The sequence below is a fragment of the Bubalus bubalis genome, chromosome 20, assembly GCF_019923935.1.
Source record: "Bubalus bubalis isolate 160015118507 breed Murrah chromosome 20, NDDB_SH_1, whole genome shotgun sequence".
Taxonomy (NCBI): Eukaryota; Metazoa; Chordata; class Mammalia; order Artiodactyla; family Bovidae; genus Bubalus; species Bubalus bubalis.
In genome coordinates this window covers 29,920,469-29,935,099 of record NC_059176.1, presented here as the reverse complement: position 1 = coordinate 29,935,099, position 14,631 = coordinate 29,920,469, and the positions used below count along the sequence as shown (strand labels likewise).

The following is a 14,631-nucleotide window of genomic DNA, read 5'->3' as shown; positions in this document are numbered from 1 at the left end:
ATGATTTTATATATTTTTATAAGTATATTTTGTTTTGTTCAATAAGTTTGTCATCCAGACTAAAGAAAATTGAAGTCCTCATAAACTGAAAAAAATCATTATGTTTTTGACTTGTTTCAGAATGTATTCAAGAAAAGAATTATGTACTTACTCTTTTAGATAAATGAAGAGCATTCCAGAATGTCTTAACTTTTACACTTTGCTGCCCTGCTTGAATGCCAAAGTCAACAAGTATAGACAATGAGATGTGAATGCTTGTTGTTTTGACCATATCACAGCAGTCCTATCACTGCCCAGCATATCTTTCTGTTCTCTTTATTAGTACATATTCAACTATATCTAACCTTGCAAGTTGAATTTTTTAAAAAATTAGTTACTGAAATAAATTTTACTTGCTTAGTAGCTTCCCTGGTGGTTCAGGCAGTAAAGAATCCGCTTGCAGTGCAGGAGACCCCTGGAGGAGGAGATGGCAATACACTCCAGTATTCTTGCCTGGAGAATTCCATGGACAGAGGAGCCTGGTGGGCTACAGTCCATGGGGTCGCAAAGAGTCAGAAACAACTGAGTGACTAACACTTTCACTTTCTTTGGAGAAATAGAATGATTTAAGTCACCTATGAGGAAGATTCATTTTAACATTTATTTCTTTGACCAATATTTTCTTTGTTTTTATATACAATTTTAAATACCTCATAATGGAATGATAAATGGATTTACATGGTGTTAACTTGTGACATATCCCCTGCATCTTTTCAAAAAAAAAAAATAAGCCATTTTAATCATTAGAAACATTTATATTAAAATAAAGCAGTGCAAAAATGGGGTTTCCCCAGCTAGCTCACCAGTAAAGAATCTGCTTGCAATGCAGGAGACACAAGAGACACAGGTTCTCTCTCTGGATAGGGAAGATCCCCTGGAGAAGAAAATGGCAACCCACTATAGTATTCTTGCCAGGAAAATCTCATGGACAGAGGAGCCTTGTGGGCTACAGTCCATGGAATCACAAAGAGTTGGACACAACTGAGCAACTGAGCACTCAGTGCAAAAATCTCAACTAATATCCATGATTTCTGCTGAAGCATTTAGCCCTTACCCTCCTCACAGTCACTACAAAAGAAGGAAAGTAATGTATTTTCTAATTCTTACTGTCTGATTTTAAACAAAAATTTTATCACGTGTTAATATTACATAGGACAGAAAAACACTTGGTTTAGAATCTGAACTTTAAGGGCAAGACTCTTGTTTTACCTACCCTTCTATCCCTTAGCACCCAAACATGGCAAATGTTTGTTATTGTGCTTTTTTTTGAATAAAACTGTTCAACTACAATCAGAAGATTATAAATACAGCAAATTTTTTTCAAGATAATAGTCTTTTATATCCATTCTGCTCAAAAGCTCAAGTCACAGAAACCAACTCTACTTCAGACATTTCCTCACGGCACTCAGTTAATGAGATTCAGATAAATTCTATTCTTGTGACCTAGTCTGACATAGTTAGCTCCCCTGGCCTGATATGTTCATAGCATTTTCTCAGTGCTATTTCTCTAGCATCTATCACATTATAAGGATTTTAACTTGCATCTTATACCTGTGGGTATTTCCAGAACCAATTATTAAAACTGATACGGAATAAATGCTGATACTTGGTAACAGTTTAATAATTGTTTATTGAAGGAATCAGTAACTTGAGTTTGAAATGGCTCAAAATAAATAAAATGAATTGCATAATCTAATGGCCTAGCTTCTCCCAAAATCAACTACTTCAGCTGTGCTTCTAACATGGAATAACATGCATTGTTTTTTGGAGATTACAAAAGTGGTATTTGCTAATTTAGAATGTTTGGAAAGAAGAAAAATCAAAATAAAAATAATCTATCAGCTACTAACTCAGTTAATGTTAATCTTCTATTTCTCCTATGTGAGTATGTATATAAAGTAATATTAAAAGTAGTTGTTTGCTAATATGATTTCAAATTTAATATACCAAAATATTTTTCTGAAGTCATTAAATATTCTTCAGAAACATCATATGGGATAGCTGCAGAGTATTCTAGAATAAATTTTGTGACTTGCTATTGTGACATTTACCTTATTTTTGTTTTCCCTAGGACACTTTTAAAAATGTGAATAATACCACTATTACTTGGGCAATAAAGATATTCACAAATTGAATATCTGCAGGAAAAAATGTATAAATAAGATTAATAAATTGTGGGCGGTATTGGCTCTGCTAACAAGGATTATATCTAGAGGCTTTTAAAATAGAATCATTTAAAAATGCACAAAATTTCAAAGAATTCATAATGGTGACATATATTAAGCTGACATAAAATCTGAAAAACCATTTCTTTAAAATTAGCAAGACACTTGGTAGCTTTTTAAATTGAATATTCAAATCAAATTTGACACCTCAAGAGAACATCAGTTCTGCTGTCAGAAATCAAAACAGTGATGTATGCTATATTTAGAAAGTAAGTGATAGAATATATATTTTTTACTGTATTTTATTATGACAGAATTTAATTAACTTCATGAAATATCATTGACAAGTGAAATTGTAAAGTATTTGCTTTGCTACTTTCTAACCATACTTTTTGTTAATTGGCTAGAAATATAAGTGCCAATCTAATTTTCTTAATGCTAAAGTATAGTGCTTTTAAAATTATAAGCACATGATTCAAAAGCTGATGGAATAAAGGATGTTTAAAATTGATTTTTTAAACCTAGTAAAACTGTGTTTTTTTTTAATTTCTATTTTAACAAACCAATCCCATTTTCAAGATAACAAAATCATGGATTATTGGGTAATGATAAAATTGGTTAAATAATCTAGTTTTTAGATAAAACAATAATTAAGCAACATTATTCTATTGGACCTATAAAATTTGCTTCCTCATTCCAAAATTATGTCAGTACAGCATCTCTAAGTGACCTATGTTCTTCAGTTCAGTTCAGTCGCTCAGTCATGTCCGACTCTTCCGACCCCATGAATTGTAGCATGCCAGCCTCCCTGTCCATCACCAACTCCCAGAGATCACCCAAACTCATGTCCATCAAGTCGGTGATGCCATCCAGCCATCTCATCCTCTGTCGTCCCCTTCTCCTCCTGCCCTCAATCCCTCCCAGCATCAGAGTCCTTTCCAATGAGTCAATTCTTCACATGAGGTGGCCAAAGTATTGGAGTTTCAGCTTTAGCATCAGTCCTTCCAAAGAACACCCAGGACTGATCTCCTTTAGAACGGACTGGTTGGATCTCCTTACAGTCCAAGGGACTCTCAAGAGTCTTCTCCAACACCACAGTTCAAAAGCATGAATTCTTCGGCACTCAGCTTTCTTCACAGTCCAACTCTCACATCCATACATAACAACTGGAAAAACCATAGCCTTGATTAGACGGACTTTTGTTGGCAAAGTAATGTCTCTGCTTTTGAATATGCTGTCTAGGTTGGTCATAACTTTCCTTCCAAGGAGTAAGCATCTTTTAATTTCATGGCTGCAATCACCATCTGCAGTGATTTTGGAGCCCCCAAAAATAAAGTCTGACACTGTTTCCACTGTTTCCCCATCTATTTCCCATGAAATGATGGGACCAGATGCCATGATCTTAGTTTTCTGAATGTTGACATATGTTCTTGCTGCTGCTGCTGCTAAGTCGCTTCAGTCGTGTCCGACTCCGTGCGACCCCAGAGACGGCAGCCCACCAGTAGTCACTGTTAAACTGCATGTTTGTGGAGCACTTTGACAGTCCATAGCCTTGAAACAATCTGAGGAAAGCTAGCTTCTTTGGAATAAATATGTCACATACACAGACACATACACATACATTCCACTGTATTGTATTAGCAAAACTAAAACTATGGTCATTACAAAATAGTCCTTTTGGGCATAATCTCAAAATTTTAAGAATTTACTTTTTAATGGCAGAATGGTGAATGTAGTTGTTATGGGATGAATTGTTTCCCATTAAAATCCCTATATTGAAGCCCTAACCCCCAGGACCTCAGGATGTGGTTGCATTTAGAGGTACGGCCTTACAGTTAAAAATTAAGCTTTTAGGGAAGCCTCTAATCCAATCAGACTGGAGTCCTAACAAGAAGAGTCCTAAATAGAAAGATCTACAGAGCATTCATGCCCAGAGGTACCACCATGTGAAGTGGTAGCAAGAGAACAGCCATCTAGCTCCGTAAGTGTGAGAAAATAAATTTATATTGCTTAAGAGATCCAGTCTACAGTATTATGCTATGCTAGACCTAGCAAACTAACACAATCACATATAATTCGTTAGGATAGAATGAATATATTTCATGTATACATACAGAGCCAAAAAACAAAGGTCTCTTCTTGGACCACTAGACATACAATACAATAGCCTCTCTTTCTGATGTTTGACCTTTTTAATTTCATCAGAAAAGTGTGGGAGGGGACCATGTTACTGAAAAATGTCAAGGAAAAATATGAAATTACTTAATAAGATAATATAACCCTGAACTTAACAATTCACAGATAATTAGGATAATAGACTCTTTAATTTTTCTCTTTTTTTAGTTGAATGAGAGACTCTTTAAATTCTACAGTGCTTAACAATTTTCAAAGGTTTCACACACATGATTTAATGTAATCCCGTAATAACTCTGTTTTCCCCTACCTCCATATTGCCTGTCTTCCATTTCTCTCCCCATTGGTAATTCCAGTTTGTACTCTGTATCTGTGAGTCTGCTTCTTTTTTTTTTTTCCTTATTCACTAGCTTGTTGTATTTTTTAGAAACCACATATAAGTGACATCATACAGTAGCTCTCTTCCTCCAAGTCCATCCATGGTGCTGCAGACGGCAGAATTTCATTCTTTTTATCACTGAGTAGAATTCCTTTATATATATTCCACTCCATACCACATCTTCTTTATCCGTTCATCTGTCCATGAATGCTTAGGTTGATTTCACACCAAGGCAATTGAAAATAATGCTGCTAGGAGCTCTGGGGTGCATGGATCCTTTCGAATTAGTGGGGTTTTCCTCCCCTACATACACACCAAGGAGTGGAATTACTGGGTCATATGGTGGTTCCATTTTTAGGTTTTTTGAGAACTCTCCATACTGCTTTCTACAGTGGCTGCACCAATTTATATTTCCACCAATAGTGTATGGGACTTCCCAGGTGGCGCTCCTTGTGAATAACCCGTCTGCCAATGCAGAAGACATAAGAGATCCCTGGCTTGGGAAGATCCCCTGGAGGAGGGCATGGCAACCCACTCCAGTATTCTCGCCTGGAGAATCCCATGGACAGAGGAGCCTGGCGGGCTACAGTTCATGGGGCTGTGAAGAGTTGGATACAACTGCTGCTACTGAGCACACACGCACAACAGTGTGCCAGAGGGTTCCCTTTGCTTTACATCCTTGCCAGCGTTTGTTATTTGTGTTTTTTTCGTGATTGCCATTTTGACCAGGGTGAGGGTTTGATTTGCACTTCCCTGATGATTAGCGATGCTGAGTTCTTGATCTGTTCATGTGGCTGTTGGCTACCAGCATTTCCTCTTTGGGAAAATGTCTATTGAGTTCTTCTATCCACTGTAAATCAGCTTGTTTAGTTTTCTGATGTTGAGTTGTATGAGCTATTTATATATGTTGGATATTAATCCCTTATCAATCATATCATTTGCAAATATCAGAAGCTGGAGGAATCATGCTCCCTGTTGTCAAATTGTACTGCAAAGCTAGGGTCACCAAACAGTGTGATACTTGTGGTTAATTTATCTATAATAAAGGAGGCAAGAATATAGAATGGAGAAAAGATAGTCCCTTCAATAAGCGGTGCTGGGAAAACTGGACAGCTATATACAAAAGAATGAAATTAGAACATGATCTAATAAAAATATACAAAAATAAACTCAAAATGGATTAAAGATCTAAAGGTAAGACTGGATCCTATAAAATTAGGGGGAAAAAAAAGCAGGACAATCCTTGACCTAAATTAAAGCAATTTTTTTTTTTTTTTGGATCTCTTCTCCAAAAGCAAAGGAAATAAAAGCAAAAATAAACAAATGGGACCTAATTAAACTTAAAAGCTTTCACATAGCAAAGTTAACCATCGATGAAACAAGACAACCTACTGAATAGAATAATAGACTCTTTTTAAGAAAATTAATTTTGCTGGGTTTGATATCAATCTTAATTATTACTGTAATTATAAATTGGATAAAAGCTTATCCCTGAGGGAATCAATACTTTTCAGGATTTAAAAAGTGCTTTAAATAAAATATGAAAAAGGGAAACAGCTCTTTTAGTGCCATCTGCTCACGGTGCCGCCTGCTGCTCCTCCCGCCGCAGCTCTGAGTCACTGCCTGCGCAGCTCCGCCGCTCGGCTCCCCGCCCTCGCCACCGATATTTGGCATTTGTACAATATGGCGCACATCGACAACTTGCCTAGGGTAGTTAAAAGACGAGTGAATGCTCTCAAAAACCTTCAAGTTAAATGTGCACAGATAGAAACCAAATTCTATGAGGAAGTTCATGATCTTGAAAGAAAGTATGCTGTTCTTTATCAGCCTCTGTTTGATAAACGATTTGAGATCATTAATGCCATTTATGAACCTACAGAAGAAGAGTGTGAATGGAAACCAGATGAGGAAGATGAAATTTCGGAGGAGCTAAAAGAAAAGGCCAAGATTGAAGATGAGAAAAAGGATGAAGAAAAAGAAGATCCCAAGGGAATTCCTGAGTTTTGGTTGACCGTTTTTAAGAATGTTGACTTGCTCAGTGATATGGTTCAGGAACATGATGAGCCTATTCTGAAGCACTTGAAAGATATTAAAGTGAAGTTCTCAGATGCTGGTCAACCTATGAGTTTTGTCTTAGAATTTAACTTTGAACCCAATGAATATATCACAAATGAAGTGTTGACAAAGACATATAGGATGAGGTCAGAACCAGATGATTCTGATGCCTTTTCTTTTGATGGACCAGAAATTATGGGTTGTACAGGGTGCCAGATAGATTGGAAAAAAGGGAAGAATGTCACTTTGAAAATGATTAAGAAGAAGCAGAAACACAAGGGACATGGGACAGTTCGTACTGTGGCCAAAACAGTTTCTAATGACTCTTTCTTTAATTTTTTTGCCCCTCCCAAAGTTCCTGAGAGTGGAGATCTGGATGATGATTCTGAAGCTATCCTCACTGCAGACTTTGAAATTGGTCACTTTTTACATGCGCATATAATCCCAAGATCAGTGTTATGCTTTACTGGAGAAGCTATTGAAGATGATGACGATGATTATGATGAAGAAGGTGAAGAAGCGGATGAGGAAGGGGAAAAAGAAGGAGATGAGGAAAATGATCCAGACTATGACCCAAAGAAGGATCAAAACCCAGCAGAGTGCAAGCAGTAGTGAAGCAGGATGTATGAGGCCTGAGGATAACCTGCACTGATCTACCTTCTGCTTCCATGGAAAGGATGAATTTACATCATTTGACAAGCCTATTAAAAGTTTTTTGTTGTTTGTTTTCTCATTTTTGTTTTTGCATCCTAAAATAAAAATGTCATATAATTAAAAAAAAAAAGAAAAAGGGAAATGATTTTCATGTGGTATTTTACATCTTTTAGAATTGATACTGCAAAAATCAATGCTTGCTGCTAAGCTGCTTCAGTCGTGTCCGACTCTGTGCGACCCCATAGACGGCAGCCCACCAGGGTCCCCCATCCCTGGGATTCTCCAGGCAAGAACACTGGAGTGGGTTGCCATTTCCTTCTCCAATGCATGAAAGTGAAGAGTGAAAGTGAAGTCGCTCAGTCCTGTGCAACTCTTAGCAACCCCATGAACTGCAGCCTACCAGGCTCCTCCGTCCATGGGATTTTCCAGGCAAGAATTGATACTAGCTGGTCTTATTTGAAGAGTTTTAGAGGTAGAAGTGGTATTATAGACCATCCTACCTAATTGGGCTTCCCTTGTGGCTCAACTGGTAAAGAATCTGCTTGCAATGTGGGAGACCTGGGTTCAGTCCCTAGGTTGGGAAGATCCCCTGGAGAAGGGAATGGCTACCCAATCCAGTATTCTGGCCTGGGGAATTCCATGGATTGTATAGTCCATGGGTTCGCAAAGAGTCAGACACAACTGAGCAACTTCAACTTTACCCAATTGCTTCATTTCAGAGGTTAAAAAAGGAATACTCTAGGTCATATAATTAGTAGAAGGGCCAAGGAAAGAGTGCCTTCATGCCACAGCGCTTTCATCCCACCAGTGGTCTGCAATCTGAATTCGGCTATGTACTCCATTAGTACATAGTAGAAGGGCATGTACCTTCTATACATGTGGTTGCATACTTACTTGTAACAATATATGCATACTTATATTAATGTTATACGATTAGTGTAAAATGTATACAAAAATAGAAATTCAAAAGAGCATTTACAAATAGGACTTCCAGGTCTGGATAACACTTATTCTATAGTTTTCTTGTTACAACTAAAACCCCTGAACATCATATGTTAATGAAACAAAGGGGGACTCTGTAAAGTAGGGAGAAGAAAACAGGCCAACCAGGTATTTTGACAGCCAAGAAGTAACACAAAATTCAGTTCACTGTCGTTTTATTGCCTCATACATCTGGACTGGGTGCTAGAGAGGCCTCCAGCCTGGAAATACCAATAAATATAAACATAACAGCCCAAAGGAAAGCCTGCTTTCTGTCGCCAAAAGACCAGGAAAGTAGAAGCCCAATGAGACAGCAAATTCTGAGATAATAACTGCCTTATTCTAGTCTAACACCATGGGAAAACCTGTGATCCACACCCATCATTAAAGGCTGAGCAGAAAGCCTAGACTTCAACTCTCATCACCCCACTGTAACAAGAAACACTCCCAGGACACATAAAATATCCACCATTCTACCCCTGGAATGATATCAGAGGAAGCCAATGCAGAGCTTGGATTTTCACTTCTTCCAGCTCTCCACAATCTCCTATCAGTAGAGAGCACATGGTGAGCCTAGACTTCCACACCATCTGAATGGTGAGGAGGCATCCCTTTCCCTACTGCTACAGGGGCGCTAGCAGAAGCCTAGTGAAGAGCAATTCCACAGCCACCCAGCAATGAGGTAAGCCTCCTCACTGCAGTAACAGTGAAGACTGACCAGGGAAGTGAACGTCCACCTCTACCTAGCAGTAATTACACCGCCTCTCCCTCTTCTCACACAGTGTCAGAGGAGGTCTGCTAAAATAGAAGATTTAAATAAGATCCAGAGTATCCTAACATAATACTCAAAATGTCCAGGATACAACTAAAAATCACTGTCATAGCTAGGATCAGGAAATCCTAACATAAACGAGAAAAGAAAATAAACAGATAATGCCACCCAGATGTCAAAGATACTGAAATTATCTGGCAATGATTTTTAAATGAGACACTATAAAAAGGCTTCAATGAACAATTAAAAATATGCTTGAAACAAAAGAAAAAAATAGAAAGACTCAAAAAGAAACAGAAAGCTTTAACAGTAAAAGAAGAACAATGAGGAGGAAGAAGAGGAGAAAGAAAAATCAAATGAAAATTTTACAACTGAAAGAAACATTAACTGAATATCCAGTAAACTTTCACTGAATGAACTTAGCAGAATTAAAAAGGTCAGGGCAAAGAACTGGTGTGCTTGAAGATAGAACAGAAATTACCCAGTCTAAACCAGAGGAAATACAGACTGAAACAAAGAAATGAACAGAGACTAAGTTATCCATGAAAAGAGAGGAAGATCTAACGTTTATGTCACTGGAGTCACATATGGAGAGAAGAAGGTAGATCTTGAGAAGTATTCAAAGAAATAATGGCTGAATGTTTCCCAAATTTGGCAAAAGACATAAGCTTACAAATTTAAGAAACTAAGCAAATTCCTAAAAGTTTAAGCCCAAGGAATTTCATACCAAGACACATTATAATCAAACCTCTGAAAACTAAAGACAAAATGTCTTGAAAGCAGAGAAAAATGATACCTCACCTCTAGAAGAAAAACGATTCAATTGACAGTGGGTTCTCCTTAGGAGCCATGGAAGCTAGAAGAAAGAAACACAACATTGTTTAAGTACTAAAGGAAGGGCTTCCCAGGTGACTCAAAGGTAAAGAACCCACCTGCCAATGCAGGAGACACAAGTTCAATCCCTGGGTTGGGATGATCCCATGGAGGAAGAAATGTCAAGCCACTCGAGAGTATCCCATGGACAGAGGAGCCTGGCAGTCTACAGGCCATGGGGTCGCAAAGAGTTGGACATGACTGAGAAACTGAGTGTGTGCATGCACGCGCACACACACACACACACGCACACACACACTGAAGGAAGAGATCTGTTAACCTAGGATTCTTTGTCCAGTGAAAATATCCTTTAGGAAAAGAAGGGAAATCAAGACATTCTAAGTTGAAGGGAAACTAAAGAATTTTTTTTTTGCCAGCAGACCTACCCAAAAACAATGACTAAGGGAAGTTGTTGCAATAAAAATGAAATGATAAAAGAAGAAAGCCTGGGACATAGCAAGGAAGAAAGAACAATGGAAAAATAAATACAAAGGCAAATTCAATAGACTTTTCTTCTTCCCTTGAGTTTTTAAAATTAGATTTGATAGTTCAAATTAAAATTATAATTGCATGATGTGGTTCTCCTTCTGTATAGAGGAAATAGTTATGGCAATTATAAGTGGTGGAAGGCAAGGGGAGTTAAAGGAAGATAAGGTTACTTCCCTGGTGACTCAGACGCTAAAAAAATCTGCCTGCAATGCAGGTGACCTGGGTTTGATCCCTGGGTTGGGAAGATCCCCTAGAGAACGGAGTGGCTACCCACTCATGCCTGGAGAACTCCATGGGCAGAGGAGCCTGGTGGGCTACAGTCCGTGGGGTTGCAAAAAGTTGGACACAACTGAGCAACTAACACTTCGCTTCACTTCAAGATTACTACACTTCACTCAAATGAAGTGAAGTGCTTCATGTGAGTATCAATGGTATCATTTGGTATTTGGTATCATTTGAGTATCAATGGTATCATTTGGTATTTGGTATCAAAATGCTGATACCATTATACTATATAAGTTATGCATGTATAGTATAAAACATAATGCAACCACTAAAATTACAAATATATACACTTAAAAACACTTTATTCAGATAAATCAAAATAAAGTTATTTTTTAAAGTTTAGCTAACACACAGGACAGCAGAAATAAAATGGAAAAGAAAAATGGAAAACAAGAAATAAAATGGAAAATGTAAACCCTAATGTATTAATAATTACATTAAATGTAGTTTGTCTAAATATACTAATTAAAAGACAAGAGATTGGCAGGGTGAATTAAAAATCATGACTCAATATAGGCTATCTACAAAACTGACTTAATTATAATACTATAGAAAAATATAAAGTAAAAGGATGGAAAAGATATCTTATTCAAACATTAATGAAAAGAAAGAGTGACTATATTGATATCAGATCACTTAGACTTGAAAGTGAAAAAAATTTCCAGGGACAGAGAGGGACATTACATAATAATAAAAAGGTCAGTCCACTAAGAAGACATAACAATCCTAAAGGTGGAGGTGCCAAACGTCAGAACTGCAAAATGAGTAGGGTAAGAGGACTGATAAAAGTGAAAGGAGAAATAGACAAATTCACACTTAGAGGGCTGGAGATGTCAATATCCCACTCTTAAGAAATGATAGAACATCTAGGCAGAAAATCAGCAAGTATATAAAAGAAATAAACAATACTATCAACCAACAACAATGAATTCACAATTGTAAAACACTCTACCCAACAAGAACAGAGTACACATTCTTTTAAAATATTCAGTTCAGTTCAGTTCAGTCGCTCAGTCATGTCCAACTCTTTGCGACCCCATGAATCGCAGCACGCCAGGCCTCCCTGTCCATCATCAACTGCCAGAGTTCACTCATACTCATGTCCATTGAGTCGGTGATGCCATCCAGCCATCTCATCCTCTGTCGTCCCCTTTTCCTCTTGCCCCTAATCCCTCCCAGCATCAGAGTCTTTTCCAATGAGTCAGCTCTTCGCATGAGGTGGCCAAAGTACTGGAGTTGCAGCTTTAGCGTCATTCCTTCCAAAGAAATCCCAGGGCTGATCTCCTTCAGAATGGACTGGTTGGATCTCCTTGCAGTCCAAGGGACTCTCAAGGGTCTTCTCCAACACCACACTTCAAAAGCATCAATTCTTCATTGCTCAGCCTTCTTCACAGTCCAACTCTCACATCCATACATGACCACAGGAAAAACCATAGCCTTGACTAGACGAAACTTTGTTGGCAAAGTAATGTCTCTGCTTTTGAATATGCTATCTAGGTTGGTCATAACTTTCCTTCCAAGGAGTAAGCGTCTTTTAATTTCATGGCTGCAGTCACCATCTGCAGTGATTTTGGAGCCCAGAAAAATAAAGTCTGACACTGTTTCCACTATTTCCCCATCTACTTCCCATGAAGAGATGGGACCAGATGCCATGATCTTAGTTTTCTGAAATATTTAAAATATTAATAGGGCATTTATCAAGATCCACCATGTCTTAGGCCATAGACACAGCTCAACAAACTTAAAAGAATCAAAATCACACAGATGGCATTCTCTGATATAATGGAATCAAACTAGAAATCAATTACAGAACAATACCATGAAAAGTTCACAACACTTGGAAACCAAACAACAAGTGAGGGAGATCAAGAAGCATACTGATCTAAGTTTTTTAAAAATTTCTATATCTAACAGTTTGTTGGATACAGCTTAAGCATTGCTGAGAGAGAGATTTATAGCACTAGAGGTATACATTAGAAAAGAGGAAAATCTCAAAGAAATAATCTAAACTCCAAGCTCAGGAACCTAGAAAAACAAGAAAATAAATCCAAGGCAAGCAGAAGAAAGGAAATAATAAAAAGCAGAAAACAGAAAACTAGAAAAAAACCTACAAAATCAGCTTCTTAAAGAGCTGAATTTTCTTTCTCAATAAAATTTATATATATTAAACAGTGATAAATGGATGTGTTTGTCACATTTTGCCAACTTCATCGAAGATGTAAAAGTTTATCTCAGCTCTGGAGATCTCAGGAAGTTCTGCATAAGTTTTTATGTGCCTTTAATGGAGGTTTAAACATTTATGGAAAAGAACTTACATGCCTCTAATGGAGGTTTCCGCTTCCCTTGTGGCTCAGATGGTAAAGAATCTGCCTGCAATGCTGGAGACCCAGGTTTGATTCCTGGGTCAGGAAAATCCCCTGGAGAAGGAAATGGCAATCCACTCCAGTATTCTTGCCTAGAGAATTCCACGGACAGAGAAGCCTCATGGGCTACAGTCCATTGGGTCGCAAAGAGTTGGACACGACTGAGCGACTACACTACACTAATGGAGGTTTCCTCCCAAGGGATTTCATAAAGCTCACTGTTAGTCATGTTTTCTTTTGTCCTAGAAGGTACTCTATTCAATTTTTTAAAAATTTATGACTGTGAGCTCATGGATTTTCTTATTTCTTTATGGTACTGAAACCTTTTCTTTATTATTATTTATTCTGATGCTCAAATTTTCTTGTACTCGGCCAGTGAATCCTTTCCAGTCGATGCCTGAGTCCTTCTGGTGTATCCTGCTCACTGACTAGTCTTCTGGCACAAGAAGATAATCCAGGCTCACTTTCTCTTCCAGCTTCAGCCCTGGAATTAGTTATTTCTCCGAGAAGTTCTGGTTCCGTTAGTGGAGAATAAGTTGCTAGAAATCAAGATTAGGGCCCTGTCTGGTAGTGTCCATTGGGTCATTCCCTCTAGTCTTTCTTAGCAGACAGAGCTAGGAAATACATTATGTATATATTTATATATACATTATATATATATATATATATACACACATGAGTATAAATACATTCTGGAGAAGGAAATGGCAACCCACTCCAGTGTTCTTGCCTGGAGAATCCCATGGACAGAGAAGCCTGGTAGGCTGCAGTCCATGGGGTCGCACAGAGTCGGACACAACTGAAGCGACGTAGCAGCATCAGCAGCATAAATACATTCATACTTCTATAACTATTTATACTCATTTGTATCGGAGAAGGCAATGGCACCCCACTCCAATACTCTTGCCTGGAAAATCCCATGAACGGAGGAGCCTGGTAGGCTGCAGTCCATTGGGTCACTGAGGGTTGGACACGACTGAGCGACTTCACTTTCAGTTTTCACTTTCATGCATTGGAGAAGGAAATGGCAACCCACTCCAGTGTTCTTGCCTGGAGAATCCCAGGGACGGGGAAGCCTGGTGGGCTGCCATCTATGGGGTCGCACAGAGTCGGACATGACTGAAGCAACTTAGCAGTAGCAGTACCAGTATATATTATAAAACAATGAATTCACATCAATCAGTTCAGTTCAGTCACTCAGTCATGTCCGACTCTTTGCGACCCCATGAACCGCAGCATGCCAGGCCTCCCTGGCCATCACCAACTCCCGGAGTTCACCCAAACCCATGTTCATTGAGTCAGTGATGTCATCTAACCATCTCATCCTCTGTTGTCCCCTTCTCCTCCTGCCCTCAATCTTTCCCAGCATCAGAGTCTTTTCCAATGAGTCAGCTCTTCACATCAGGTGGCCAAAATATTGGAGTTTCAGCTTCAGCATCAGTC

General features: G+C 38.3%; 1 protein-coding gene across 1 annotated transcript; it reads left to right on the top strand.

The window, feature by feature from the left end:
* Positions 1 to 6,345: 6,345 nt before the first annotated feature.
* Positions 6,346 to 7,549, top strand: LOC102396998 (nucleosome assembly protein 1-like 1). Its single transcript, XM_006063758.4, has one exon. The coding sequence runs from the start codon at positions 6,400 to 6,402 to the stop codon at positions 7,381 to 7,383; it is 984 nt and encodes a 327-aa protein (XP_006063820.2). The 5' UTR covers positions 6,346 to 6,399; the 3' UTR covers positions 7,384 to 7,549.
* The last annotated feature ends 7,082 nt before the right edge of the window (positions 7,550 to 14,631 follow it).